The following is a 10,811-nucleotide window of genomic DNA, read 5'->3' on the forward strand; positions in this document are numbered from 1 at the left end:
CCCCCAGCGTTCCGCGCGCCGGGCGCGAGAAGTCGCCGCCTCCTCCAGTCTCGGCGCCCTCGGTCCGTCCCCCCGAGGAGCTGCAGGAGGCCGGGGCACCACTGCCTCCACCGCCCCCGCCTCGCACTCCGGTGGGTTTTGTTTCGTGTTTAGAAGTCGAAGAGCCCGGCATGGAAACGGATGCCCAGAAGCTGCAGCTCAACTGCGTGGACGCCGAGGCTGAGACCTCCTGCTGCTCCTCCTCCTCGGCCTCGGCCGCGGCCGCGACGGCCAAGGGCAGCCTGCAGGCAGACCAGACGCAGGGGGGCATAGCCAGTGCCCAGGCCTCGGTCAGCAACGGCGACGACGCCGACACCGAGAAGGAGCTGGTGGATCTGAAGATCATCTGGAACAAGAACAAGTACGACGTGCGGGTGCCTCTGGACAGCACGGGGGCCGAGCTGAAGCGCAAGATCCACTCCATTACAGGTAGCGCCCGCCCGGGGAAGAACGCGCACCGCAGCCTCCCTACAGGGGGGAGCTGAGGCTGAGAGGAGTTCAGTGACTTGGCCAGGCGCACCCAGCTAGGACGGGCCGAGGGCCGCCTGGCTGCCTCCTGGGCGAAAAGCCTGGCGTGCTGGCGGGGTCTGGGCCACCGCGGGCACTGCCGCGGCCCTTTTGCAGCAGCACTCTTAAACCTGGACAGCATATGTTCGTGTGCTGGTGTGTCCATATAAATGTCTTTATTTCGATATAATTGGTTTCCTTAGTAATCTTATGTATTGCTTTATGAATTTAAAAACTTGGGGGGGGGGGGTTAGGTGGCACAGTGAGCACCAGCCCTGGACTCAGCTGGTCAAATCCGGCCTCAGACACTTAACACACACAAAAACACACAGCTAGCCGTGTGACCTTGGGCAAGTCACTTAACCCCAATTGCCCTGCCCTCCCCCCTCCAAAAAAAAAAAACTTTCTGAGAAGAATTCTTCTCCAAGAAGAGGTCCATAGGTTTTGCCTATCAGAGAGGAACCGAGGGCATCCCCGCTAAAGGTTACTCATATCCCTGCTCTAAAAAACAGGTAACCTTTGCTAACAATAATTATAGTCCACTTTTTAAAGCTGGTTTTTAAGTTTTGCAAAGTACTTTACAAAGGTTGCTTCATTTAGTATTCTTTTCCCCTAAAACCCCATGAAATAGGTACAGTTTTTAATCCTCATTTTATAGAGCCTCGAGGAAACTGAGGCTTAGAGACAATAAGTGACTGATCAGCATTGCACAGCTCATCAGTATGTAAGGCAGGATTCAAACTTAGGTTTTATTGATTTTTGAGTCCAACACTTGATCCAAGTGTTCCCCACATGCCAATTTTATGGGTGGAGGGTATTCCCTAGAGAAATGGAATCACCAGGTTGTACTCCCCTCCACCACCACCCCCCAGAAATCTTAATAAAATTGGATAGATCCAAATAAATTCACCCTTGATTTTATTCCTTTCTCCCATACTTAAGGCCTGCCACCTGCCATGCAGAAAGTTATGTTTAAGGGACTTCTACCTGAGGAGAAAACATTACGGGAAATCAAAGTAACCAGTGGTGCCAAGATTATGGTGGTTGGATCTACAATAAACGATGTTTTAGCAGTAAACACACCCAAAGATGCAGCACAGCAAGAAGCGAAAGCTGAAGAGAGTAAGAAGGAGCCACTTTGTAGGCAAAAGGTTGGTGACTTGTTAATTGGTGCTGGTGCTAAGAATTTGGGGTTTGTGTCATTTCTTGGGAGCCCAGCCTCTTGGTTCCATTCTTCTCTGAAGGAGCTTTTTCTTGGCTATAGTCTATGGTAGAAATCTGAAACAGCATTCTGGACATGTAGATCTTGAGTGAAGTTCAAACTAACTGTTTTTATCTTTGTTTCATCAGTTATAATTAACATTTCCAAAGATTAATGATACAAGATAAGGAGACTTCATATTCCATGTTGTAGAGCTCCGAGTTGGGGGTAATAATGTCTTCTGATATACCATGACATGACCTTTACAAAAAATGACTTGGTGATCTACATCACTTTTCAGATGAGCATGCAAACAACTGGACGTGTGTTCCCAGATTTGCTTTGTTAGGTAAAATACCCAGAGTTCTTGCAATCAGAAATAATAGCGTTCATATCTGTAAGACATTCCCCTAAAACTGTAAAGCCCCAGATGTATTTTAAAAAGCACGTGAAACTTTGTGTTTTAGAAATGTACATACACTATGGTGTTTACCTAACCAAGGTAAACCGAAAGCTCTTTATCCTTTATAGTCCTTAGGCTGACAGGAAAAGACAATTTTAAATTATACTTAGATATGTTTTGTCTGTCCTGAATTCTCCTGCAAACTCTTCTAGGTCTTATTTTGTTTTATTATCCTAGGTCTTTTCTGCATCTTTTCTTGCTGTACAAATGTGTAAATCCATGAGTATGAACTCTCCTAATAATTAATACCCTAATTCTGTTTATGTTTAACATGTCCTATCTTTTGTGAGTACAGTATACCCTTAAATACAAGGTTTGTGTTTCTGACGCTGACTTAATAAGCCTAAAGCTTTTCCCCATAGTGTAACCTTCAAAAGGGACACATAAAGCATGATTCAATTGTGCTGTTAAAATACTGATTTGTTCTCCTGATGGAAGTTATGAGGCATAACACTGCCTAATGAGAGGGACCCAGCCCCTAGACTTTTTTTCACCTTCTTTAAGGATATGTTGATGTCAAACTCATAGAAAAACTGGGAAGGAATAGAAAATTGTTCTTCTGGCATTCATGCTGCTCATAGTTAGGGTTAGATTCTTTGTTGTCTTCCATACTCTGAAGATCTGTCTTAATTGACAAGAACTTTTAAGTACTAGATGAAAGATTATTTAGGGGGAATGGTGAGACATGTCTTCTAGCTCATTTAATAAGCATTATGTGAACAATCTTAAGGTATTGGTGGGTGGGTAGGACTCCCTCTGACATTCAGACTATAGATTAGTATTTCTTAGTCCAGATTAAAGCCATCATATCTGCCTCCAAAGTCTGTGATAACATTACCATGCCCCCCTCCAAAAAAAAAAAAAAAGATGCAAACCACTTTCCAAGAAAAATCATTCAACCATGGACTTAAGAGTTTAACTTGTAAGGAGACTTTCTCCATACTTTTAAAGGTTTAATCAAGTGAGAATGTTATTTTTAGTATTCCTTAATTATTTCTGAAAGTTTAGACTCGACATACTATAGTCCCCTTTTTTTTGTTTCAGGCAGACACACTTTGTATGCTTGTTTAGCCTGAGATTTAACTACATATATAAATATATATATATATATGACTATATGTCTGCATATGTGTATATAACTTGAGCTAGCCTTAAGGGGTTATATAATAAAATGTAATATATTTTATAATATATAACATATTATAAAATATAATAAAAAAAACTGGCTCTCAATTATTTAACTGTCTGGAGTATTTTTGAAACAAAATATTAGGATACAAATTTTTTTCCCCATTTGACTCATCCAGAGATTTCAAACTGATATATTTTTACATTTTGGGGGTGGTAAGGGCTGTGAAGAAGTAAATACTTCACTTCAGGCATGTTTTTCTGCATTGTATTTTCTGATTTATGTTCTAGCAACACAGAAAAGTGTTAGATAAAGGGAAACCTGAAGATGTGATGCCTTCGGTTAAGGGTGCCCAGGTAAGCAAAGCCCCTTGACCTATTGTAGTCTTTCTGAAATCTCATGACCAACCTATTATGTTTGGTTTTCTGATATTCCTCCTAATTCTTCTTCCCCTCCCTGTTCAGGGGAAAAACATTCTTTATGGCCTATATTCTATAGTTTGGTCCCTTCTTTCTTATTCCTTTTATCTATATGACAAGCTTTACTGCCACAACAGTTTTCTTGTTTCCAGGAACGACTACCAACGGTACCTTTATCAGGCATGTACAATAAGACAGGAGGAAAAGTGAGACTCACCTTTAAATTAGAACAAGACCAGTTGTGGATTGGCACTAAAGGTAATCTGCCAAGACAAATATTTCTTTCTTCAGAATAAAATTGTTTCTGTTGCATCTCTCACCCTTATTCTAAACTAACCCCTCTTTACCATACTCTAGATATTCCTCATTTTTTAATTTACCCCTTTACACATTTATATTCAGTTGTACCCTTTTTCACTATCTTTTCAATCTCAAATTAGTGCCTCCCGATTAAGAATTCTCTTTCTAGAAGGGCTATTAAATTGCTTACTAGGCGAGTGACACAGCTGTACCTTATAACAGGAAGCACCCTGGACTTGAATTAAGGTGAGAACTGACTTTGAATCCTGCTTCCAGCTCTTAGCTTGTGTGACCATAGACAAGTCCCTTAAAATCCCTGAGCCTTAGTTTCCTCATCTGTAAAATGGGGGTGATAAATACTTTGCTTTGAAAGTCAAATGAGGTTATGTAGGATAAAGCACTATCTAAATGGCGGCTACTATTAAATATCAGCATTATTTTGTTCAAACTGTCTTTGCTGAGGTGATCATTAAGTAGATAAAGAGTACCTCCTTTGTACTGATCATCCTGTGGCAGCTCTCATCCCAGTTGTCCGGAGAGGGAGAGAATAGGAAAAGGCTGGGAGATCCCTAGGATACTGAAAAACACTTTGTGTTACAGAAGATGGCCATCAAGGGCGGGGTACCTGTGTCCTCAAGGCCACAAGTGGCTTTCTAGGTCCTTGGTTTAGGCCTTTTGACTGGGTCCAAGTTTTACAGAACAAATCCTTTTATTAAGGGGATTTGTTCTGTGAAGTTTGAATTCAGTCAGAGGGCGGCACTAGAGGACCTCATGTGGCACCTAGGTTGTTATGAATGCTCACAGACCAAACCTTATTGGTCATCTAGCGTCATTTAACATCCATTCAGATCATAACCAAGGTCCCTTGTCCTCTACTGTGCCACAAAGGTCACTCTGTTATTACCTGTCCAGAAATGATTGCACAGTATCACTGCCCCATCTTGTAAATTTCCCAGCAGAAGCTAATTGGCTTTTAATCTGGGTGAGGCTAGATACCAGACTGAGTGCTGGATAGCATCATACTGTTGATTCCTAGTCTAGGATCACTCCCAAAACAGCTGACCTTCCAAGTATAGCTTGATGGTTTTTTCCTTCAGAACTATGATTTCATTAGCATAGAACATTACCCAATGAAGAAACAGCTGAGTGGATACCCAGGGTCACCTGGCCAGTATATGTCAGAATCAGAACTTGAAACCACGTCTTCCACACTCCAAGACCAGCTCTGTTCACTGTACAGCATTCACTTTGAATAGAAGCTTACATTTATGTAGAGCTTTACAATCTATTGATAGCAGCCCTATAAGATAGGAGAATGCAATTATTAACTCCTTCCTACAGATGAGGAATCTTAGGCTCAAATTGTGACTTGTTGAAAGTCATATGCCCAGTAAGAGACAACTGGGATTCAAACTGAGATTCTCTGATTCCTAGTCCAGTGTTAATTCTAGTAAGTCCGTTGAATAACATCTGAACCCCACTGCTAACTTTTTCAGGGGAGAATGTGTTAGATGCTGTAGTAACTAATTTAGACAATATGAAATAATAAAATGCTACAGCTGAAATGGACTTTAGAAGTCATCTGTTCTAACCCATTCATTTCATAGATGAGGAAACTGAAGTCCAAAGTAACTTTTTTTCCCCTGGCACACAGGTAATTAGTAACAGGACTTAGAGCCCACAGCCTTCAACTCCCAATTTTTCTTCGGAGCCTTTCGCTATCTTTTTTCCCTTTGTCTCTGTTTTTGCAGCTATCATATGAATGTTCTGTGTGTCTGTCTGTGTGTCTGTACATACAGTGTCCCTTGGGTCTCTTTTCACTGTGGTTTCACCCTGCCTCCTTTCTGTCGTTATATTTCTTCACTGTCATGCCTTTCCTCTCCTGCCGTCCTACTTGCTCCTGTCCTTACTTGGCTTACCTTTGTATAGCCTCGTTTTACTCCAGTTGCCACTCACTGCCCTCTTCTTTTCTCCTATTTGACCACCATTCCTAAAATTGCCATAAAACGTCTTTGGCCCATGTGTGATGCATGGTATCTGGCAGGTGTATGCTACATGAACTCTGAAAGATTTTTTAAGGTAATTTTTAATGTGTGTGTGCATGTCAGGGGTAGGGAGGAAGCAGGGCAAGAATGGGAGGCAGTGGCCTGGGGTATATTTCTGGATAGAATAACATAGGATATAAGGGTGGGAGGAGGAGAAATGATTGGGAAATGTACCTAAGTGAAATTTCCTTATAAATTTTTGGTCTGTGTCAGTCTAAACTGTTATTAAACACCTGTTCCTACCTCCCCTCCCTGACCAAGCCTGCCCCAGGCAGTAAAAGCACATCACACATCATTGGGTTTATGCAATAAGCATAAAAAATGTATTGCTTAGGTTATTGAACTGCAGTTTAATTCCAACAGAGAAAATTTGGTCCTTGTTCTTAAGATGGACTAAATACATATTGGCACACTTTTCTTTATCTTGTGTTTAGATGAAATGAAAGCAGTTTTCTATTTCTGAACGGTTCCTCTAAATAAAGAACACTTGGTACATTTGATAAAAACGTTCTGTTTGACCTTTCTTAGAAAAGAGAATGGCCATAAGCTTTTGTGGGTCTGGGAGAATAGTCAGTCTTCCTCAGTCAGGGAGGGGAAAGTATTAGAACCACAAGTGTTGTTAGAGAATCATGTCAGATTTACTGAAATTGGAGCACTATTTAATAATCAGTATAATTCCTTTTAACTTAGAGCGAACTGAAAAATTACCCATGGGCTCCATTAAAAATGTGGTCAGTGAACCTATTGAAGGACATGAAGATTACCACATGATGGTAAGTAAACTGCTGGCTTAGTAACAGAATATATTCAGCCTTTAATTCCACCGAATTGACAATTGGAGTTTTGTCTGCAAAGAAAGAGAACTGAGTCCCCAGAATGTACTGTTATGCTACCCTTATGTTTCATATAATCCAACTTCACCAACTTCTTCCAGGCAGCTCATTTCTGTTTTCTTTCCTATATTGCATTGAGTCCTTTTGTTATAGAATAGGCAGATTTTTCCAGTTGTCCCCTAGGATGTGTGTTTACTAACCCTAACCCTTGTATTTGCACAACTTTGCTTAAAGACCAGATAAATAGATATGAAGAGTTAGCAATGGCTTGGGAATTTTCACTTTCAAGTTTGAGCCAAAAATAAAATTCTAGTTTGATATAAGGAAGTACTCCAGGCAGTCAACTGTTTGAAATACTGCTAAAGTATATCTATTTTTTGCAGTTTTCAAACAACTGTTCTTGCTGTATGAGGTAAAAATACATAGTGTGCTTTCATGTGATTTGGGGGACTTAACAAACCTTTAGATCCATATTTTTTGTACCCAGATACTAATTCAAAATCCTTCCTTGAATCCACATGGGTTGCTTTGAAGTAATTATAACTAAGACTACACTGACTGAAGTGAAGGATGAAGTAATTGTATGACTAATTCCTTCTCTTTTACAGAAATGGTCTGAGAGAGGGCCATTGGAATAATAGCTACAGAACCATGTTACCTTCTTCATAAAGATTGGGTGTCTGGGCAAGGGTGGGGAGAGAAAAGGCTGACTTTCAATAATGTTTTCTAAATTTTCTAAATTTCTTGGGCATTTGTCACTGGATATGACCAAAATAAGTGGGAGGTTTTGGGGGGGGTTTTGTCTACAGATTTTCATATGCTTTAATTGTGGAGATTGTTTAGGATTTTTCAGCTGTCACATCATAAATGTAGCAACATTAGCCCCTATCGCTCTGAAGGGATAAGGCAAGAAATACACTTGATCCAGTAAGAAATGTTTTTTATGCCTTCATATTTATGGCTGATCTGCATATTAGTAGGATTGTGGAGAGAGAATAGGGAGATCAACCTGGTTGCATTCTCATTCTAAGGATAAGAAAAAAAATATCTTTGCAGCCTATAATGAGGCAGCCTTAGCATGAGTGCTTTCTGCTTCCATTCTGTCTTCCTCCAGCTTCCACTGACACCATAATACTGGAAGAAGAGTAGGGCTTAGATTTAGCTTCAAAGACTACATTTGGTATCCAACCCCTCTGCCCCTGACCTTTGTCCAGTTACTTGGTACCAAGTGATTTGCTAGAGCTACAAATTAGCTTTGTCACCTTATCAAGGAATTAATTTAGAACTATTGCCCTTTGTAGCTCTTAAAGTCTTATAGTGAAAGTGATTTTTAAAAATGAGCTATTTTTAACACTCAAAATGATTTCAAAGAAGGCTTGAAGTCTTACAAGCTTTTAACTTAAGTGATACCAAATAGGTCATCCTTGTCTAAAAATCCACTGTGTTGCCATGGAGAAGCCCTAAGTCTGGGTATTATTTCTTTTTTTTTTTTTTTTTTTTTGCTGCTTTGAACATTATATTTGACCCAAGAATTCTACCTTTCTTAATCTGACCAGGAAAGACTCCTTTGGAATATAGAATCACAAGTCTAAAGGAATTTGCCATTTCTGAATTTTGCTAGAAGAGGAGTGATTAATTGTTAGTGTATTAGAAAATTTTTTTCCAACGATGTGTTAGGATCTTGCTTCTTTGGTGTCCCTGGCTCTGAAGTACTGCTTTGGTTTCCTTTTTCCCTTTCAGGCATTTCAGTTGGGTCCCACCGAAGCCTCTTACTACTGGGTGTATTGGGTTCCAACTCAGTATGTGGATGCAATCAAAGACACTGTGCTGGGAAAATGGCAGTATTTTTGAAAGCACTTTCACCTCTGGCACAGGAGACTGACCCAAAGTGAAGGACATTGCTGGGAGAGGCCTGCAACATGCCCGGATTTCATAGTCCTGGAACTTTTATTAATTCAAATCTGAGGAGATATTGACTGAAGCCAGAGGTGATGTACTTTCACCATTAGTTTACTTTTAACTTAAAATTGCAAAATCCCTTCCCTTCAGTCAGCTTCAAACCATATTTAAAGTGAATACGGTAAAAATCAATAAATCTTAATTCAGAACGCGTTGTGTGGAATACTCTTAAGTGTTCTGAGAGTAAATCTGCCAATTTCGTTTAAAACAAAATGATCAAAATATACATCTGGGTTTTTTAATGTGATTTGAACTAAAAAATATTTTCATAAATCTTTGGTTTTCAAATGGTTAATTTGGGCTGATTTGTTGTGACAGAGTTTGAGGCACATTTTTCTTTTCTTTTTTTAGTTTTCCTACATATAAATTGTAAATGGTATGCAAAGTTGGGGGGGGGGGTTAGTAAGCCATATTTTTCTGGCCTTTGATTCAGGTTTGACCTGAACCCTCCTCTCCCTCTCAACCTTTTCCCTCCTCCTCCCTGCCCCCCCCCCCAAGCAAAATTGAGCTTTTAATTTTTATTTGTAAATCCAAAGATGACTTATTTTTCCTCTTCTCTGTATTTCACTACCCCTTCACCTTTTATTTCCTGTGGTCATTTTGATTCTATTGTGATGCTGACTGATCACACAATGGGGGGGTTGGAAGGGGACACACCATTGGGTTTTAAGCATCATATCCTGCAGATGCTCATTTCAGGGCATAGTGACCCCAAATTTGCTCCTGTCCCTCATTCTTTCTTTTTGAAAACCAACTGCTCTTGGCAAAACATCTTGCCCTGAGGTTCCAGATTCCCATGTAGGTCAGTCAGCTGCCACCTTTTAATGACTGGCAGAATTGAGCAGTAGTCCTATAGTTTCCTGGACTGTCTTGGGAGTGAATGGTCCATTGTTATAACAGTTCATACCAGAAATGGGCACCAAGAGTCCTGAACATTTGGAGGTTTTTCTCTGACATGGCCTATCACTCCATTGTGCTGGTTCATTTGGCCACTGGAGTAAAGAAGAACCAGGTTCGGTTCATATAAAACTCCCTGTCAGGTGGCAATGAACTCAGGTACATTCCTGTTTTACTTTGGACATCATTTAAAAAAAAAAAAAAGGAAGTCTAACTGTAACTTTAGTCATGCTTCCTATTTCTTTTTTTTGTCATTCTGCTCACCAGCCATTAAGTTCAAGTGTCCTTTATCTCAGGTTCAGTCACACTGACCCTTTCTATCCTAGAAAGGTGCTTGCCATGAGTTGATGATATTTAAAAGACAAGACTGACTCCATTGGACCAGCATCGCAAGAATTGCCCTTCTCACTTATGTCCCTCGTGCTCCTGGTATACTTGGTCACCTTGTTTTGATGGATTGATAACTTCTGAAGCTAGAGGGAAAACTCCTGTGCTTCTTCCCTTTGCTGTTGTCTTTGAAATCCCCTCCTATCAGATGCAGGCCTCTGGGCTAGGTCTCCAAGCTTAACCTGTCAGCAGCAGCACACCTAACCTTCGGGTTTTAGGTGGCTCCCTTCTCAATGTGTAGAGTATATTTTAGTGTGTGTTTTTGACTGAGAATGACTATGCAGTGTAAGCCAGTTGTGAGAGCTATTCTGTACCCTTCATGTCTAATGTGTAGTTTGGGAGTCCAGCTCACACAGGAAGAATAATCTGCTGCTTATTATATTGCAGTTGTTTCTAAGTTATTTAATGTATAGGAAAATCATTTTATTGTCAGTAAGGGCATAAATATTGTATATGTGTTGGAAGTTTCTTAGAAACTTTGTTTCCATCCTTTGAAAGTAGCAGTAACTGCAGCATTTATATATCAAATTGTATATCAATGTTCAGTTTCCCTAGCAGGGAGACAGTTACGGTATATGAAGGAAAGTCTGTATGTCTTACTTCTCAGCAGCCCATCAGTGCTGCATTGTACA

General features: G+C 40.4%; 1 protein-coding gene across 2 annotated transcripts in view; it reads left to right on the plus strand.

Annotated features, from left to right (window-relative positions):
- UBFD1 (ubiquitin family domain containing 1) overlaps nt 1-9,044 on the plus strand; it is a 9,764-nt gene extending 720 nt beyond the window's left edge. For both annotated transcript variants that reach the window (XM_069089313.1, XM_069089305.1), the window contains exons 2-7: nt 154-468; nt 1,489-1,697; nt 3,630-3,695; nt 3,911-4,016; nt 6,794-6,876; nt 8,677-9,044. In XM_069089313.1, coding sequence (XP_068945414.1) covers nt 171-468; nt 1,489-1,697; nt 3,630-3,695; nt 3,911-4,016; nt 6,794-6,876; nt 8,677-8,787 — 873 coding nt within the window. In that variant the 5' untranslated portion in view covers nt 154-170 and the 3' untranslated portion in view covers nt 8,788-9,044. The remainder of the gene's footprint in view (nt 1-153; nt 469-1,488; nt 1,698-3,629; nt 3,696-3,910; nt 4,017-6,793; nt 6,877-8,676) is intronic.
- The last annotated feature ends 1,767 nt before the right edge of the window (nt 9,045-10,811 follow it).

The sequence above is a fragment of the Petaurus breviceps genome, unplaced genomic scaffold (genome assembly GCF_028583685.1).
Source record: "Petaurus breviceps papuanus isolate PSGF00001 unplaced genomic scaffold, PetGlider_PUasm1.0 120, whole genome shotgun sequence".
Taxonomy (NCBI): domain Eukaryota; kingdom Metazoa; phylum Chordata; class Mammalia; order Diprotodontia; family Petauridae; genus Petaurus; species Petaurus breviceps.